Raw genomic sequence first — 18,212 nt, 5'->3', positions numbered from 1 at the left:
TTCCCACATTCAATCCTCTTCCTTGTTGTCCTTGTCCATGGGTCCTTTATACATGTTCCTACTTTTTAATTGGGTTGTTTGAGGTTGTTTTTTTTTTTGGTGTTGAGTTTTGTAAGTACTTTATAAATTTTGGACATTAACCTCTTATCTGATTTGCACGATTAACTCCAGCCTTTTCTTTCTGACTCATTTCTTCACTACTGCAATTTTTTAAATTTCTTAGTAATTTTTTTCTTTCAGACAAAAAAAGCACAAGGATTTTTTAAAGTTTGTCTTTGACCCACTTCACCTTTATGTAACATGAAGGAAGGTCCCAGCAGCGACTGGGTCATGAGGGAGGGCAGCCGTCAAGGGAAAATCAAGGCGGAGCACATGTTATTCCTCCTCTCCAGTCTCCTGCTCGCCTGTCCAGCCCATCTTCCTTGGTGTCTTCACTTCAATCTTGTGGAGATCTGTACTGCAGTCTCCTTATTTCCTGTTTATCACTGCCGTGTTATGCCCATTGCTCAATTTCTTACTTGAAGTCCTTGCTACGTCCCTTTCTCTACCTTCACACATTTGTCTACTGTACTCCAGGACACACTTCCACCTCTCTTGATGAGGCAGCACAATTTCCCCTTTCTTTCTCTGCCCCGGGGTGATCCTCAGTGACCTCAATATCCACAAAGCTTCACTCTCCTTTCTTGACCTCTGTCTCTACACCAAATCAGCCTCTCGACATGGCCACTCTGTCTGTAGCACTTACAATTTGTTACCTCTTCCTCCTATCCTAACTTCTTAACTGGCCCCAGTTTCTGCTAGATCACATGCACTGACTCTGCTCGGATCTGTCTCTGTTTCTACCTGCTTGTCTTGCTCTTTTTTTCATCAAATCTACCAGTCTCAACCTGGTTTGTATATGCTAACCATCAAGTCTAAATTCCGTGGTGAACTACTCTTCTCTTATACCCCTTGCCTGTCACACATTTTCCAGTCTTTGCCCTTTGTCCTCTTCATTTTCTCCACCCTACTCTGACAATAGGTTTGCTAAAGAAAATAACAAACCTGTGCGGTAGGCTCAGCCCACTGTAGCTTCTTAGTGTGTTTTTACAACCATCAAGCAATTTTGTATTTTTATTCATCTCATGTAGACACTTTCATTATGACCGTCCCAAATATTTCCCACCATGATGAAGAGCTTCTTCCCCTCTTGACTCAATTCCCTCTCCTCTGTCATTAGCCCCATTCATCTATGTAAACATAATTACTATTTACTGAGTTACATGTCTTCCTATTTATGATAAATGTATGTTGACCTAAAGCGTGAAGATGAAACCTCAGACTTCCGGGCAAAAATATCAGCCAACATAAAGTTCCCTCCACCCCAAAATCTCTTTCTTCCCTTGCTTTGGCCTTAGGCCCAGTGTTGTCATTCTGGTTAGCAAGGCAGTTGTATCCCTTTTTGTTCTCCAGCCTCTCGTCTGTCCACTCTTTGAGCAGTTATCTCCTTCTGCATAACCACCCCTGCCCATCGTCACGGGCTCCTTATGCTTTAATAATTATAAGTGTAGCTGACATTAATTGAGGGTTTATTGTGAGTCAGATCTGAGCTAAGGGTTTCATACACACAGCCACCTTTAATACTTCCCCATAAAGAAGATGTGATTATTAAACGGAGAAGGAAGCAGAGAGTTTAAGTAACTTGTCAGTAAGTGACTGTTACGTGGTAGAGTTGAGACTGAAACTTAGAAATTTGCTTTCAGAGGCTGTTCTTATAACCCCTTGACTTTGCCTACGAACATGCAGAATGTTGGCTGGACCCTGCCACTCCCCTCCTTGTACTTGCAACCTCACTCTTAGCTTTCACTGCCGAAGTTACCACAGATTTCTCTCCAGCCACATCCTCTACCTCTTCACAGACCATGCACTCAGGCCCTTGTCTTCTGCCTTGTACCCCACACCCTATAAAAATTGATCTCTAAATGGTCAGTAATGTTCAAATCCAGCAATTTTTCCTTGTACAGTATGTCATTTTCTCAACTCTGTACCTATTTTCTTCTGGGCCAGATATGTTTCTAGTTTCTTCTGCATCCTTTCTGACCACCACATCTTTACCTCTTGGAAGATACTGCAAATTCTATGTCAATTTGGAGAAAAGTCCTGGTTCTATAACCAAGAAGGCTGGGACGCCAACAGGCCAGGGCAGAAGATGACTGATTAGTCTCCTGAGACTATAAGCTGTAGCTTAATTTTGGGTGCAGATGCAACCAAAAAATGTCAGAGTCCTGTAGCCAGAAGACATTTTGAAGGCTATTTTAAAATTACCTGAAGTAATTAGAGCCAGAATGTATGCATTCTGGAGTCATTCATTTTGACTGGCTTCCTAGCATCGTCAGCTATGAGCTGTGTGACTTTGCAAGGAAGGCAGCCTCCCTCAGTATCCTCTGCACAAAATGGCTCTAATAATACTACAGGGTTCTAGTTCAGGGTTAGCCTATCGGGCTGTTGTGAGGGTTAAATGAAATAAATGAGTGCTCAATAAAAGCTCATTATAATTTATTCATTCGCTTATTTGCTTAGCAAATACATATTAAATTCTGGCTTTGTGTCAAGCATATGCTGGCTGCTAGGGAGACTGTGTTCTCTAAGCACAGACACACCTGCTCTCATGGAGTTTACGGTCTAGCTGGGGAGAGAGCTGTTAATAACACTCATCTTCATTCATTTAGGTCAAGGGTACAGATAGGGAGTGGTGGGAGATGAAGTTGGAAAGACAGGATTTGTGAGATTTGAAGGGTCATGTATGCTAGCTTGGGGACAGCATCCCAATCTGGTTGGTCACCACTGAAGGTTTCCAGCAGGGAAGTGATACGAAGCTGCTGTTTTTGGAGGATGGGTTAGAACTGAATGAGTGAGACTACTAAGTATGGCCAATTATGGGCTTGTTCTTTAGCCATTAGTCTTTGGTGAGAATTATGAAGATCCGAGCTAGTACTTGAGCAGTGAAGTAAGTTGGACAGAAGGGTTCTGAGAGTTATTTGGAGATAGAATTATCATGGTACTTTCCCACATTCTCACTGGTTTCCTCTACACACAGACTTCCTCTGAGTTCCAGGACCTGTAGAGGCCAACAGAATGTATACCTCTTCCCTCAGTCCAAATGGACAGTCCCCACCCCTCGCCCCTTTCGCATCCCTAGCTTGCCAACTAGCATTTTTCTATAGGCTTTCCTGTCCCTCTCTTGTCAGTGCTTTCATGACACTGAGCTGCCCCCTAGTGGAGACTGATAATTTATAACATCATAGATTTTTTTTTCCCCCAGCATTTTTTACAATTCATGCAACAAATCACTTGTATGTTTAACTGAACCAGGCATATACTTTAATTTTCAAAAAAAGAAATTCTATGTTTAGGATACAAGAAGACTAGGACATATGGAAAGGTAAGATTAGATTGATATTTTAAGTAGTATCACCCAAATGGGATTGAGAAAGTACTCAGAAACATCAGGTGACTATGTAGGAAAACTATCCACCCTTCCCTTTTTCTGCATTAGCTAAGTCCCAGTAGAGATTTTGAGGAGCCCAAGAAGAGAGGGCTTTATTTTGTGTCCTATGGGAGAAGGACCCAGTATTGCCAAATCTTTCAATTTTTTAAAAAAAGTTGGAAAGCCAATTAGTTCATGAAATATTCTACTTTTTACAATGTTGTACAATAATTTAAAAATAAAAAATGAACTCTGTAGCCACTTGTTTTCAGGTTCTGCATGCTAGACCACCAGTTTCCAAATGGTAGTCCATAACTACTATTGATCATTGGCAAATTTTTGCTGGTTTATAATAAAAATTTTTTTTAAAAAGATTTTATTTATTTACTTTTAGAGAGAGGAGAAAAGAGGGAGAAAGAGAGGGGGAGAAACAGCAATGTGTGAGAGGTACGTCGATCAGGTGTCTGTCACATGTCCCCAGTGGGGGCCTGGCCTGCGACCCAGGCATGTGCCCTGCCTGGGAAGAATTGGCAACTCTTTGGCTCACAGGCTAGGGCTAAATCTACTGAGCCACACCAGTCAAGGCAAATTTTTCTTTTTAAAAAGGACAATGAGATACATTTTTCCATATGGCTAAATATATCTAATATAATGAACTGCTTTCCTCTCGTGATGATATTCTTATATATTTTGTTAAAATTGTCTTGGTTTGGATTTGTATTTGTCTTTTATTTAAAATATCTTTTATCTTATGAAATGATGCTATAACTTCTATTGTATTTAATTGACAAAATTAAGAGTTGGTGGCTTTACATTGTTTTATTATATTTAGTTTTGTTGTACTGGTTATTTAAACCTGAGAGTCTGGGCATCACATCACAATTATATGTTTAAATAACACTAACCCCAACCCTAGACCCTAGCAGTTGATGTGGAAAAATTGTTGGGGGGGAGAAATTCAAGGTCTAGAAGTGTGACCATCACAGAATGTAAGAACCCAAAGGAACTTCCGCTTCACTCCTTTATTTGGTAACTGAGGGCACAGACTCCTGGCAGGAACACACTCAGCCCTGGTCACCCAGGAGGTAGTAGCAGAACCGCACTACAGCCGGGTTTCCTGACAGCAGATCCACGGTCTTTCAACTGCCCCAGTCATGACAGTACCCGAGGCCCTGCTGGGCACGAGTGGTGATGACGCCGGGTACAGGGAAGACTTCAGGGTAACAGGAAGAGGGATTTATGTAACTGCGTTTTAACTGTGAGTTTGAACCCCTGTAACATGCTCATTTCATTCTGGGGCATAGAAGTTTGCCCCTTCATCTGCCATTGAGTTGACTTTTCTTTAGGATGTTTCTTTCATGAGTAAGTCTTGGGGTTTAAAAGTATCTTACTTTGAAAAGCTCACTTATTATAATATTTGGCTGTGTTAGAACATGAACTGATTAGCAAATGTGCCACATGACTCACTCACTGGTCTGTCTCACTGCTGCAGGAGCTTATGTACTCAAGTCTGTGTCCTTTAAAATTGTTTTCTTATTGTTGAGTCGTGTGTGTGTGTGTGTGTGTGTGTGTGTGTGTGTGTCTTATATCCCCAACCTGTGAACAAATTTCACATGGTTAATAGTAATGTAGCTCATACTTTCCTCCCCTACCAACTGTGGCTGGCATAGTGTACAGGTTTGACCTTGTTAACAAATTAGAGAATGACTTAATAAGCAATACTAATAACCTCCATAAATTGAGCACCTTGTACATACTAAGCATTATTCTAATTGCTTTTTTTTTACACAATTAAAATCAGTCCAAACATGTTTACTGTTTTGCCTCCCATGTGCCCCATGTTATATGCTGGGGAAAAGGTGGTGATTAAATCCTGTAGCCTCTGACCACATGGAGTTTATAGCCTGAACTTCAGTGCCTTCCCCTACTCACTGCTGCTTACCCCCTGACTCATGCTAGCCTGAAACACACAGTTATAAATAATTAAGAAAATAGTTACAGTTATGCTAGTTGTTGGGGTCAGGAAAGATGTAGAAAAGATGAAAATCAAGTTAATGACATGATAGGTAAACAAGCAGTTAGCCAGGTGAAGAGAGGAGAAAAGTGTTTTATTCAGAGGGAGCAGTACAGGCAGAGGCCCAGATGGAAGTAACCAAACGTGGGGTATGGAACAAAGGGGAGAAGTCCACAGGGAGAACAGAGGGAGGGAAGTGGCAAGATGGCATCTGCTTCGGTCTTGCTGCTAAACTCCCATCACGCTTTGCAAAGCTCTTTATAATGCTTTCAAAAAGACATCTAGTTGCAGTCGATTACATAATTTATTTATATATTATTTATCTTAAATAGATCTTTTCCCACTGTGCCAAGTTCCTGGAGTACAGGCGGCCATGTATCTTTATCCTATCACCTAGTGCTGCCCTGAACTCCTCCAATGTGCCTATTGTGTCATCTGTAAAATCTTGCTTTTCTGACAAGAATTATCTACCCATGAACACAATACATAATTTCTTCATGGAGTTGAATCGGAACTATTGCATCCATCTATTCACTCATTCATCCCTGTGATAAACATTTCTGCGTGCCAAGCAATTTAGGAAATCTTAAAAGATTTCTTAGGACTGAATGTTTTTTCCAGACTTAACACTAGGCATAATTTAAACCAAAAATCTCATCCACAAAGCAATATATTGCTCTTAGGAAACCCTTGAATTTTGTTACTGGATAATGATTTTTTTCTTCTTTTTGTGGTTTAATTATACTTACATTTAAAAATCTGCTTTTGTTTTTTCCTCCGCAGCCCATCTGCCAGGCAGCCTATCAGAATGACTTCGGCCAGGTGTGGCGGTGGGTGAGGGAGGACAGCCACTACATCAACGTCCAAGACGGCTTCAATGGAGACACCCCCCTGATCTGTGCCTGCCGGCAGGGCCACCTCAGAATCGTTTCCTTCCTTTTAAACAGAAATGCTGATGTGAACCTGAAAAACCAGGTAAGGCCAGGACACAGGAGTGGAGAAAGTAATTGACTGTGGTAATTCCCTTCTCCTAGTACCAACGGGAGCTCATGCTTGTAGCTCCTGGTACCAACAAGTCTTATTTTAGAGAGACAATGCATAATGAGGACATTTTACTAGGCTAAAAAGCAAAATAAAACATAGTTCAGTAAGCAGGCATATTTTATGGTGAAGTATGTCCTTGTACTTCTGAAAAGGAAGAGAATAGTTCACTCTTTCGATGGGATAGAACTTCCTTTCTTTGCCTTCTCCTTCCCATGCTTTTTCTCGGCCCCTCTCCCCCTTCTCTGCCAGCTCCTCATCACTGTTACAGAAGTGATGGGGAAAGATTTCCTGGGGAAAAGTATTGACCTGCTTGCTGGTGCTATTTCAGCACCAGGTTAGGTTTTTACCTTCTATGTCAATATACTGATCCTTAGGAGGTCCTTTTGTTTGCTTATAGAATGAAAGAATGCTAGTAAAAAATGTTGACAAAGATGAGTAAGCTCATGAACCAGAGGTTTCTTGAAGCCACGTAGAAAGGCATTGAGAATGCAGCATTAGCTGACGTTGGAGTCTTCAGTCAGGAGGAGCAGAATACGTGTCCGCTGCTGTGAAGGTCCTTTCAGAACCCCTTTGGTTAGCTTCCTGAGCCTGCATCCTAGTAAAGGCAACCTTTAAAGTACCCTGAGTAAACATAAAAAGTCGTTATTTGTAGTAATTATGAATGCCTTGTGTTCATTCATGAATATTCAGAGAAGAAAAACAGCCTGTAGGGCCCCACTTGCCCTTTCCAAGTTAGCTTAAAGACCAACCCACTTAGAGCAATAAGTGGTATTATCAGAAAAATAGACCAGTGCTGAACTTTCTTATTTGTGAGATATATATATGAAATATATATATAATTTTATTTTTTATTATTACTATTTTTTGCTTGATTGGATTTCAAAGCAAGTCATGCCTGTTCTAAATCTAACAGATCTACAGCTTAGAGTATGACATGATCTCCCAGCTGAAGAACCAGGTGTGTGGAATTGTAGTGAGAGGGGGTGGCAAAAACAGATGTTGCTGGGTCCACATCCTCTCACAAGAGACTTACTATTAGGAAGCTGAGGGAGGGAGATGCTTACCAACACAAGGACGGGGCTGAGGAGACACCCTTATCTCTGTTTTGCAGAGAACCTGATGCAGCTTCCTGGGATCCTCTCATGTTACAAATATCCTGGAAAAGACTTTTGCCTGGGTTGGGGCCAGGTCCCCAAATGGGGACGTGTGAGAAGTAATTGGTTAATATATCTCTCACACACTGATGTTTCTCTCTTCTTTCTCCCTGCCTTCCGCTTTTTCTAAAAAAAAATAAATGAAGTCTTTAAAAAATATAAAAAATATAGATATATATATAGATATATCTATATCTACAGATACAGATATATGGCTATACTTTGGTCTGTCAAATTGACCAGGCTTAAAAAAGAAAGCAAAGTGTTGATCAGGAAGGAAGTTTAAATCATTATCATTTTACTAGAGCACAATTTAGTAGCACAATATGAAAAACATTAAAACTTTTCATGCCTGGAATTATATTTTTAGAAACTTATGTTGAAGACAAATTTATTTAGAAAGGTTGACAAACCTTCAAGAGAATGTTCATGTAGTCTTATTTATAGAGATCAAAAGTTAAAAACTCAAATGTCCAACAGGTAAGGTTTAGCTAAATAAATCACAACAGTTCTGGTCAACAGAAAGACAAACATTCTTTACAGTTATAGGTGTATAAACATTAAATGGCATAGAAAATGCACATAATCTAAATGTTAATTAAAAAACATATATAATTTTGCAGATGCAGTGTGAACCTGCATTTTAAAATTTCAGTTAACTCTGGGCTGTTTGATTAACGGGTGATTTTAAACTCATTCTATTATTAACTTCTTGCCTAGTTTACAAAACTTCTACAGGGAACAAATATATCTTTATATTAGAAAAACGGAAAGACCCATTTAAGAACAGTGCCTCCCCCAAGGAGAAGTTAGGCTCCTTCTTTCCTCTGGCCCTCCCTCTCTCCTTGTCGGTTTGGCTGGCATTCCAGTCACAGTGGCTTTCTGCATTAGACTTATTTGTGCGTGTTTCTATCTCCCTGCATTGGTTTTGTGGCCCTGAGGCTTGACATTCCTCACAATCCCTAGAAAGTTAAGTTTATCACCTGATAAATATACATGTACTTGAATAATTAAATTGAGTTATTTCCATTCTTCGAACACTCTCTGTATGCATGCAGAAACAAAAAAATTGCCATGTGGTTAAGATTTCTTTAATGAACAAGCGACAAAATGAATAACTAGTTGTACACCACTGGTGATTAAGAGATAACTATAGATTTTTATATTGAATTTAGTCCTATGTTTATATCTTGATGTCTTGTTCCCCAAAACTAAAATGTGTGAGAATACTTCTTCTGATGATTTCTAAAATGTACATTCCACCTGTTACCTTTGTGCGGCCCTCCCCCAGTCTCTCCTCTAGACTGTACTCCGTTCAATATTCTAATCAGTGAAAACCTGGGGACATACAGGACATACTTCACAGGAAAACAGGTGGCATGTGCACCATAGAAATGAAAGGCATAAAGTAAATTTTTTGATAAGGTAGTCTTAAAATAGGAAATTTGAAATGAAATATTTTTTCATGGAGAATTCTTTTCTTAATTTTTAGAAAGAGAGAACCTGCTTGCATTATGCTGTGAAGAAAAAATTTACCTTCTTTGATTATCTCCTCATCGTCCTCTTAATGCCTGTTCTGCTTATTGGTTACTTCCTCATGGTGAGTACACTTGTGAGAGCAAAGGGCCAGTGTGCAGGAGCTCTGCGGCATGACTGCTTGAGGTGTGCTGGCCCAGTGAGACTTAAAGCACTGGTAAGAAAGTAAGTGCTTGGTTTGTATTCTGTGAATGACATTTCCAACAGACACACGATGCTGTGAGTGAAGTGAAACAAGAAGAAAAGTAGCCAAATAAATTAATCAATAGTAAAATCATCTGTGTGATGTTTATTTAGGAAAAGCAATTAATCTTGCTTTAAATCTTCTTAAGGAAGCACGAAAGTCCTAAATACTGAAAATAAAATTTCCCCTTTTATGTACTGTTTCTTTTCACACCTCTTCATAGGAAGAGTTTGTCTTTGGACATATTTTTCTGAGTTTTGATAGTTAAGGACCCACCCTGGTTGTCAGTTAAAAAACAGAGCCCAGGAAATTCACAGCCAGTAGCTGACCAACACAAAGATCTTTATACAGGATTTGTGAAGCCCACCTTTTCCTCTGATGAACGTAGTCATGCTTGAATGAGTCTTTGGCATGAAGTAATGTTGTTGAGAAAATAAAGATTTAGTTGGTATAGGAATGCAGTTCTGTTATAAGAACATGAAACTTGAGTTTTGTTGTTGTTTTTCATATAAAGTGACAGCTTTGCAGTGATTCATTCACAGTTTTCCATACGGTTCTCATGTGGCCAGCTCCTCCTTTGAAAGATGACTCAATGAATGTGTAATTTACTCCAGTTCAATGACCAATCTCCCTTCTCTTTGTAGTTAATGAACTGTGGGTGTTAGTTATTCCTGTTAACATAAGCTCCAGAAGAAGTCTATGAGCCAGAAATGATACCTCCTCTGTTATTTAAATTTTACAGAATTTGAGGAGCTGCAATTAAATATGATAGCATTGATTTTGATGCTTAGATTCATGGGAGAGAGAAAACTATAATTCACTGATGAACATATAATCTGCTTATATCCTTGAAAAGTTCTTGAAAAAGTAGTAGTGCATAACATTTAAATATTTGTAGTTTTGGGGCTGGGGGGGATCTGTTGTTCATTTCCAAACATTTTTTGAGATTATGAAGAAAACATCTATGATTAGCAAGGTTCATTCAGAATTTGTTGGTGCACAATCCAGCTTTCTAAGGCAGTCCAATGTTGAAAAACTGGAGGCCTGGACATAACTACTAATTGTAATCAATAGCCTGGCTCTGATTGCACGTGTACCCCGTTTATTAATGGAGCCTGAAATGCTTAATTTGTAACGTATAAAGATTGGATGACATGAGAAGAAATTACAAATAAAGAGACCAGAAAGGACTGTGTTACTTCAGAGGAGGGTAGGAGAAAGTCAGTTCAGATGCTGACACAAGAGGAAAGCACAGAGAGAGAGGGCCACTGGGTGGAGCTTCCTAGATAATAAAGGTGGACATGCCCTTCTGAGCAGGAAGGAGTGTGCTCCCTCAAGCAAAGAGTTGTTGTGGAGGGGGATGAGGCAGGGGGTAGGATCAATATGTCCTGTGCTCTGAATCTCATAGGACTAGGCAGGAAAAGTGGATTTCTGAGGAGCCTAGTTAGTTTCATCCTTTTGTTCAGCCAGTCAACACAGATTTATTATGGACCCACTATGTTTTGGCACTGTGCTGGGTGTTAGGGATAAATGGTGAACCCAACAGATGTAGTCCTTGTCCTCCTGAGAGTTACAAGGGAGTGAAAAATGAGCCATTAATCAAATAAAGGCAGGAACACGTGTAAAATTACCATGAAGCGGTGGTACAGAGAGGTGATCAATGTTATGAGTGAAGTGATAATTAAAGAGAGGGATTTTGCATGGCCAGCTAGGCTTGGAAAAGCTTCCTGGAGGAAGAGGGACTTGGGCTGAGATAGTAAAAATGATTTTTATTATTATGTCATTTTTTTATTACAGAGATATTTAAGGTTACTTTACAAGGTAAAGAGAGGAGGGAGAAGGCTAGACAAAAGGAATAGAATATTCAGTGCAATTATTCTACAGCACTAGGGAGCCTGGGATGTAAAAGACTAACTAAAGGTCTGCGTGGCTAGGGCAAGGCGAGCCAGCAGGTGTGGAGTAAGCCGGCCAGGGACATAAGTGGAGGCCGAAACATGTGCACCCTACCAGGCCAGGCTGAAGCGTTCGCTTTGCCCTCAGAGCAGTGGGACATCATTGGAGAGTTTAGAGCCAGGAAGACAGTCACTGGGCCCTGTTCTCAGTGGGATGTGGTAGGTCTGGAGTGGGGGCCCAGAATTTGCATTTCTAAGTACCCAGGTTCCGGTGCTAGTCCAGGTCCACACTCCGAGAACCCTGGCTTCACCTAATTGATCTTAGAAGGGGGTGTAGAGTGGCGGGGAGGGGGGGATTTTTAAAAAGATCTTGGACACATAAGGGTATTGGGATTAAAGTGAAATTTATTGATTGGAATAGTTTAGACATAAGATAAAGAAAATGTTTGTAAATAAACCTTTTGTATGGCTATGTGTAATAGGTGTCAAAGACAAAGCAGAATGAGACCCTTGTCCGAATGCTGCTCGATGCTGGTGTGGATGTTAATGCTGCAGACCGTGTAAGTGTGTATTTTTAGTCATTTTGAAATAATATTCAAAATGGTATTTGTAGGTTGTGTACTTGTCACCTGTAAAGTTGCTTGTTTTGTTTTCCTAGACACTTTTGCATTTGTTTTTCCTTTTTCTTTTCACTGCCAGTTATGTGATCTTGAGGTTATGTATATATGGCCACTAAACTTGTGGGAATACAATCCTTATTGATTATAGAACATTTAAAAAACTCTGCTCCACCATGGGTGAGAAGTTAAGGAAGACGAAGGCTTGGATAACCAAACTCATCCTTAGTAGTTAAGAACCTGGAGTCAGAAAGCCTACGATGTGTAAACCTAGGCTTGCCATTTTTTTACCTATGTGCGTTGTGGCAAGTTATAAACTTTTCCCGCTTCCGGTTTTCTCATCTGTAAAATGAGGATATCAGTAACTTACAGGGCTGATTCGTGTAAAGCACTTAGCAGAGAGCCTGACACATGGTAATTGCTCAGGGAGCATTAGCAGCTGCTACTGCAGCCAAGATCCCAGCCAGCAAAGAGGGCCCCCAAGAGCAAACTAAAGCAAGGTAAGGACAAGGGTCAAGGGAAAATCCAAATGATGGTAAGAGCCGTGATGACAACGGGGACAGCCTCAGCTAACTTCTTCTTGTTTATAAACATAAGGTTTTGCTCTCACCTTTTACAACTGTGCCTCGAACGCATCTTCCCTCTTTCATGGTCCTAAATGGGTCAAAAATGTATTTGTAAGGAGCTTTATTTGCTTATTTGATTGAATGAAATTTCGGTTGCCTAGTTCTTTACTGAAAAAATAGGCCAGTCATAATTTGATTAAAAAATATAATACTCTATTTTAAATCCTTAATTTATGTTGTATGCATCTGTGTGTATATTACCATTCTGTATTCTGTGATGGAGAAAATGTGTCTATCCTGTTTCTATTAATTATTTACATCATTTTAGTTTGGGTTCTTTTGGTGTCACATGTTTAAATCGATGTAGTTCTCATTTTCTCTCTATGTGTGTATTTATGTGTGTGAGAGAGAGCGGAGGTGGGGAGAGTGAGTTTATGAAATGCGTGCTTTTTCTTATTCCAAATATAATTTTTGGATTAATTTGGACAGAGTACTACTGTGAATCATCATTTTCTTAGATAACTTTGAAATGTATTAAGATGTCATTAGAAATTAAGTAAAAGATAATTAAAATGTTCAAAATTTTGCTTGTGAACAAAATTTCTCTGGGATATATTTTTAGTTATCTATGTCTATCTCAGTCTCTAGATAAAGAGTTACATTCCTATGCACACTCATACACAGATGTGCACATAGGCACAGATTTTTACCACGTAGTTCAAAAACTACTTATATATCAAGATTCATTTTCCAACTCCAAGTAATGCAGTGTATTATATTTTTTAGATTCTTTATTTCAGATGGAAAAATTCAGAGCCAGATTTTCCATTCATCATGCCATCACTTAATAAAGAAAAGAGATTACAGCATTATTCCCTAGGATTTTAGAGGAGTTTCTAGGGAAAAAGATCCAGAGTTAATTCTGTTAATCTTGATAGTCAAGGATATTATTTCTTCACTTACTAAAACCATGGCTGTTTGGCTTTGAAAGGCAAAATTTTTAGCACAAATGCCCCGGCTATAAATTTCTTTTGACCTGTAGTTAGTGTTTTAAATTAGTACCAACAGAGTAGATCCACTACTTCATAATACATAATATAAACTGTAGTAAACCAAGAATGGAGGACTTCTATATATATCGAAATGCACTGGTCTTGCAAGTGTGCTGTAGTACTATGAGCACCAGCGAGCGACCTTCTTCAGACTGTGGGAGTTTTGATCAAGAATCATAGAGGATGGTATCTGCAAAATCACCCATGCGGAGACCCTAAGGGAAAAGATGGTAATGTGATCAAAGCACTGACTGGCCAGCCATACAGAATTCTACAAAAAAGGCCTTGGGATAATTCAGCATCAGCTTTTGGAAGAGAAAATGAGAAATGAAGATATTAACAACTTACAGAACATTAGTAATATACATAGTGAGACAGAAAAGACTTTAAGAACAGAAAAACGTAGTCCCAGATGGCTGGGACTGTTTGGCTTAGTTGTACCCTACAAAATGTGAGGAGCGCTTGCTAAAGAAGCCACGTGCTGCGGTCTGTAGAGTGTGATGGCTCAGCTATAACGATGGTCTGTTGTGTTTCAGTATGGCTGCACTGCCTTACATTATGCCTGCGAAATGAAAAACCAGAACCTTATCCCTCTTCTCCTTAAAGCCCATGCCGACCCCACAAAAAGAAACAAGGTAAGACTGTGGACCATGGTTTGTTGTATCTCCAGCAGCCTGATCTTCTAACTTTGGACTTGTTGCGCGTGGGTCACCGGCCAGCAGTGACCACGGAATTCTGTGGATGGCTCGACAATAAACACGCGAGAAAAAACAACATGCACAGAGACAGACTAGTTTCTGTGGGGAAGTAGGGATGAAATGGCCACCCCCCCTAGTGGGGAGCGCGCTGATTTACCGTCCGTACCTGCTTTTATTAGGCTCATGCTGCATAATAATTCAGGTAAAGTACAGTACTCATTCGGGGGAAGTAAGGGACTATAGAAAACAAAGAACTCTGCCGGTCTATTGAGTTGGGGGTCAAAGAGCTGTAAGACTGAGGAACAAAATAACTTCCTTCTAAGACCCTTCTCATTCAACTGAGAGCATTCTAAACAAAGAAGGTTTCACAGTAATTTACATGTTCTTTCTTAGGCCTGATCACCCCGGGAAATCCGCACTTCTCAGTACCGAGCTGTACCACCCTGTCATTGTTTCAGGCTTAGGTGGAGCAAGGGAACTAAGGCAACCAAGAGATAAGGAGATTTTCTTCCAGACGCTGAGAACTCAGGCTATGTCAAAGCCGAGGAGCGAGGGTCCATCACCCCCCTTTTGCTGCAGCCCCCCAAGTCCTTCTTTTGGGGGGGCCTCCCAAAAGTGATCGTGCCTGGCTTAGGTCGTTCCCCCCAGTGGGGAATCTTACTCGTCTTTGGCTAACCGACCAAGCTTTTTGGGGTTCAGTCATAAATAAAGCAGCAGAAGCAGCATTCCTGCCAGGGAGATAAGCTTTTATCTCCTTGCTGGCTTACGGTTCCAAGGGCGTTCCCTTAGCCTTAGCTAGGCGGGGGTTTCAGCCTCTGATACCAGTCAGGGCGGTTCCCAACATGGACTTGTGTTGAATTAAATTACCATTGAGTGTGATGTTAACAGCAAAATTAATCATCCCCATTAAATATCGTATTTTGCCATGTATAATGTGCACCCATGTTTTTGGCCCAAACTTTCAGGAAAAAAATCTTTTGTTTGAATTTTTAATTCAATTATTTACTTATATTTAGATACTTGATTTTTTTGCATTATAAAAGCATTTTAGCATTTATTTTTGAACATATGGATATCGTTATTGCTTTCTGGAGTTACACTTTTAATGCATGAGCATAAATTAAATAATTAAAATCATTTATATAGATATTGAATTAGTATTGCCCATGTATAATGCACATCCTTATTTTTCCCTAAAAAATTTGGGCAACAGAGTGCTCATTATATATGGCAAGATATGATAATTAAGGAATCCTATTACTTTTAAAACAATAACATTTAAAGCCTTTGCCAAGCCTGAGTGACAGTCAACCAGCCTAAACTGATAACTGGACTCTTTGTACTGGCATTTGATTCTACTAGAGATAAATAACAATATATTTTTTTCTTTTGGTCAGGATGGTGAGAGTTCCCTGGATATTGCACGAAGATTAAAATTTTCTCAGATTGAATTAATGCTAAGAAAAGCTTCATAATGCCTGTGGCCTCAGATGGAGAAGTAGAAAAAGTTAAAGGACTAGATTCTGTCTGCATCTTGGACTATTGGTCTGTGTGTGGGCCACCCAATCTGGGTACTGCCATCTTATGGGGTCAGTGATGGTTGCCAAGGATGATGTTTTTGAAGACATTTGTAGTCATGTCCTCGCTCAATGGACTTCACCATGGCCCTAAATCTAGAGGACATACTAAAGCTGTTGAAATTTCTACTTGTCAAAAAGGTGATGCTTCGAATTTAGTCTCTCCTGAAGAAGAGGATCAGTTATCTCAGACAGTCATCTCCTCTTTGCTGTGAGCTCTTAGAAGAGGCTGTCCCATCTATATCACACCCCAGGAGACACTCTTTCTCTCAGGCCCCTGTAAGTGGTAAGATGAAGAGTGCTAGTATGTACATTTGTATAGAATGGTATGTCTATGTGTGTGGTTTGTGATTCACATGTAAATGTTCCTTTGGCAAAACAACTGTGACCAAAACATTTGTCAGTTGTCAGTGGTGGCAGTTTTACACATAACTGTAATTGGCAAATGCTAAACCCAAGGCTTTTCTTTTTTTCCTGGAGAATCACTTCACCAGCACATTGCTAAACAATTTGCTGTCAGTTTACACACACACACACAAAAGCCATCTTGATTTTGAGTAAGATTATGTAACTATCAATATGTTTGTTCAAAAATATCTCTTACTCTCTTGTGAATGCAAGGCAGCTATTGAACTTGTGAATTCTGTTTATTTTATTGATAAAATTTTAAATATTACTGTAGTTTGGGGGAGGGGTGGGGGAAAGGCAGAAAACTGTACTTGAACAACAATAAAAAATAATAATAAAAGAAAACCTAAAAAATAAATAAGTAAATATTACTATAGTTTATTTAGATAAAGTATTCCTACATAAGAAGGAGGTATATGATGAGATAGTATCTGAGTTATACTTCTAGATGAAAGAGAGAATATCAAAGTATTTGTCCAATTCCTTTGTCAGTGAAACAGTGAAAAAGTATATTTTTAAAATGATTAAATTTGCTGTGGCTGGTATAGCTCAGTGGATTGAGTACCAGACTGTGAACCAAAGGGTCGCTGGTTCAATTCCCAGCCAAGGCACATGCCTGGGTTGCTGGCCGTGTCCCCAGTAGGGAGCACATGAGAGGCAACCATGCACTGATGCTTCTTTCCCTCTTTTTCTCTCTCCCCTCCCCTCTCTCTAAAAATAAATAAATAAAATCTCTTTTAAAATTCTTAAAAATGATTAAATTTATAAATAATGAAGTGTGAATTTTTTATTTAAAAAAATTTTGAATTATATTCTATTAATTATGCCATTACAGTTGTACCAATTTTTCCCCCTTTGGCCCCCTCCACCCAGCACCCCTCACTCCCTCAGGCAATCCCCACACCACTGTTTACGTCTCTGGGTCATGAGTATGTTCTTTAACTACTTCATTTCCTATACTGTACTTTACATCCCCAAGCATATTCTGTAAGTACCTATTTGTATTTCTTAGTCTCCTCACTGCTTCACCCACTACTCCACACCCCCTCCCATCTGGCAACCATCAATATGCTCTCTGTATCCATGATTCTGTCTCTGTTTTTCTCGTTCGCTTAGTTTGTTTTTTTAGATTCAATTGTTGATAAATATTTATTTATTGCCATTTTATTGTTTGTAGTTTTGATTTTCTTTTTTAAAATAAGTTCCTTTAATATTTTATATAATAATGGTTTGGTGTAATGAACTCCTTTAGTTTTTTCTTATCTGGGAAGCTCTTCATCTGCCCTTCAGTTCTCAACGATATCTTTGCTGAGTAGAGCAATCTTGGCTATAGGTCTCTGCTTCATGACTTTGAGTATTTCTTGCGAATGAAATAGTTCTAGCCTGCAAAGTTTCTTTTGAGTAATCAGATGACAGTCTTATAGGAGTTCCCCTGTAGGTAACTAACTTATTTTCTCTTGTTACTTTTAAGATTCTCTCTTTACCTTTAACCTTTAGCATTTTAATTATAATGTGTCTTGGAGTGGGACTCTGCATCCATCTTACTTGGGACTCTCTGTGCTTCCTGGACTTGCATGTCTGTTTCCTTCACCAAATTAGGGAAGTTTTATTTCATTATTTCTTCGAATAGATTTCCAATTCCTTGCTCTTCCTCTTCTCCTTCTGGCACCCCTATGATACAAATGTTGGGAAGCTTGAAGTTGTCCCAGAGGCTGCTTATACTATCCTCATTTTTTTAATTCTTTTTTTCTCCTTATTCTAATTGGTTATTTTTTCCTCCCTTATGTTCCAAATCTTTGATATGATTTTTGGCTTCACCCATTCTACTGTTGTTTCCCTGTAAATTGTTCTTTAATTGTTGTATCTTTCATTTGTGACTGGATCTTTTTTATGCTGCTGAGGTCCTCACTAAGTTCCTTGAGCATCCTTATAATCAGTGTTTGAACTCTGCATCTGATAGATTGCTTATCTCCATTTTGTTCTGTTCTTTTTCTGGAGTTTTGA

The 18,212-nt window shown here is 39.4% G+C and overlaps 1 protein-coding gene across 3 annotated transcripts in view; it reads left to right on the top strand.

The window, feature by feature from the left end:
* The window catches only part of ANKRD22 (ankyrin repeat domain 22), a 29,552-nt gene extending 12,723 nt beyond the window's left edge, over positions 1-16,829 (top strand). For all 3 annotated transcript variants that reach the window (XM_045854285.1, XM_045854284.1, XM_045854283.1), the window contains 5 exons: positions 6,264-6,455; positions 9,171-9,278; positions 11,773-11,850; positions 14,062-14,160; positions 15,621-16,829. In XM_045854285.1, coding sequence (XP_045710241.1) covers positions 6,264-6,455; positions 9,171-9,278; positions 11,773-11,850; positions 14,062-14,160; positions 15,621-15,698 — 555 coding nt within the window. In that variant the 3' untranslated portion in view covers positions 15,699-16,829. The remainder of the gene's footprint in view (positions 1-6,263; positions 6,456-9,170; positions 9,279-11,772; positions 11,851-14,061; positions 14,161-15,620) is intronic.
* The last annotated feature ends 1,383 nt before the right edge of the window (positions 16,830-18,212 follow it).

This window comes from Phyllostomus hastatus, unplaced genomic scaffold (genome assembly GCF_019186645.2).
Source record: "Phyllostomus hastatus isolate PE091 unplaced genomic scaffold, TTU_PhHast_1.1 phas_scaffold_1066, whole genome shotgun sequence".
NCBI lineage: Eukaryota > Metazoa > Chordata > Mammalia > Chiroptera > Phyllostomidae > Phyllostomus > Phyllostomus hastatus.
This window is presented reverse-complemented; position numbering and strand designations above follow the sequence as displayed.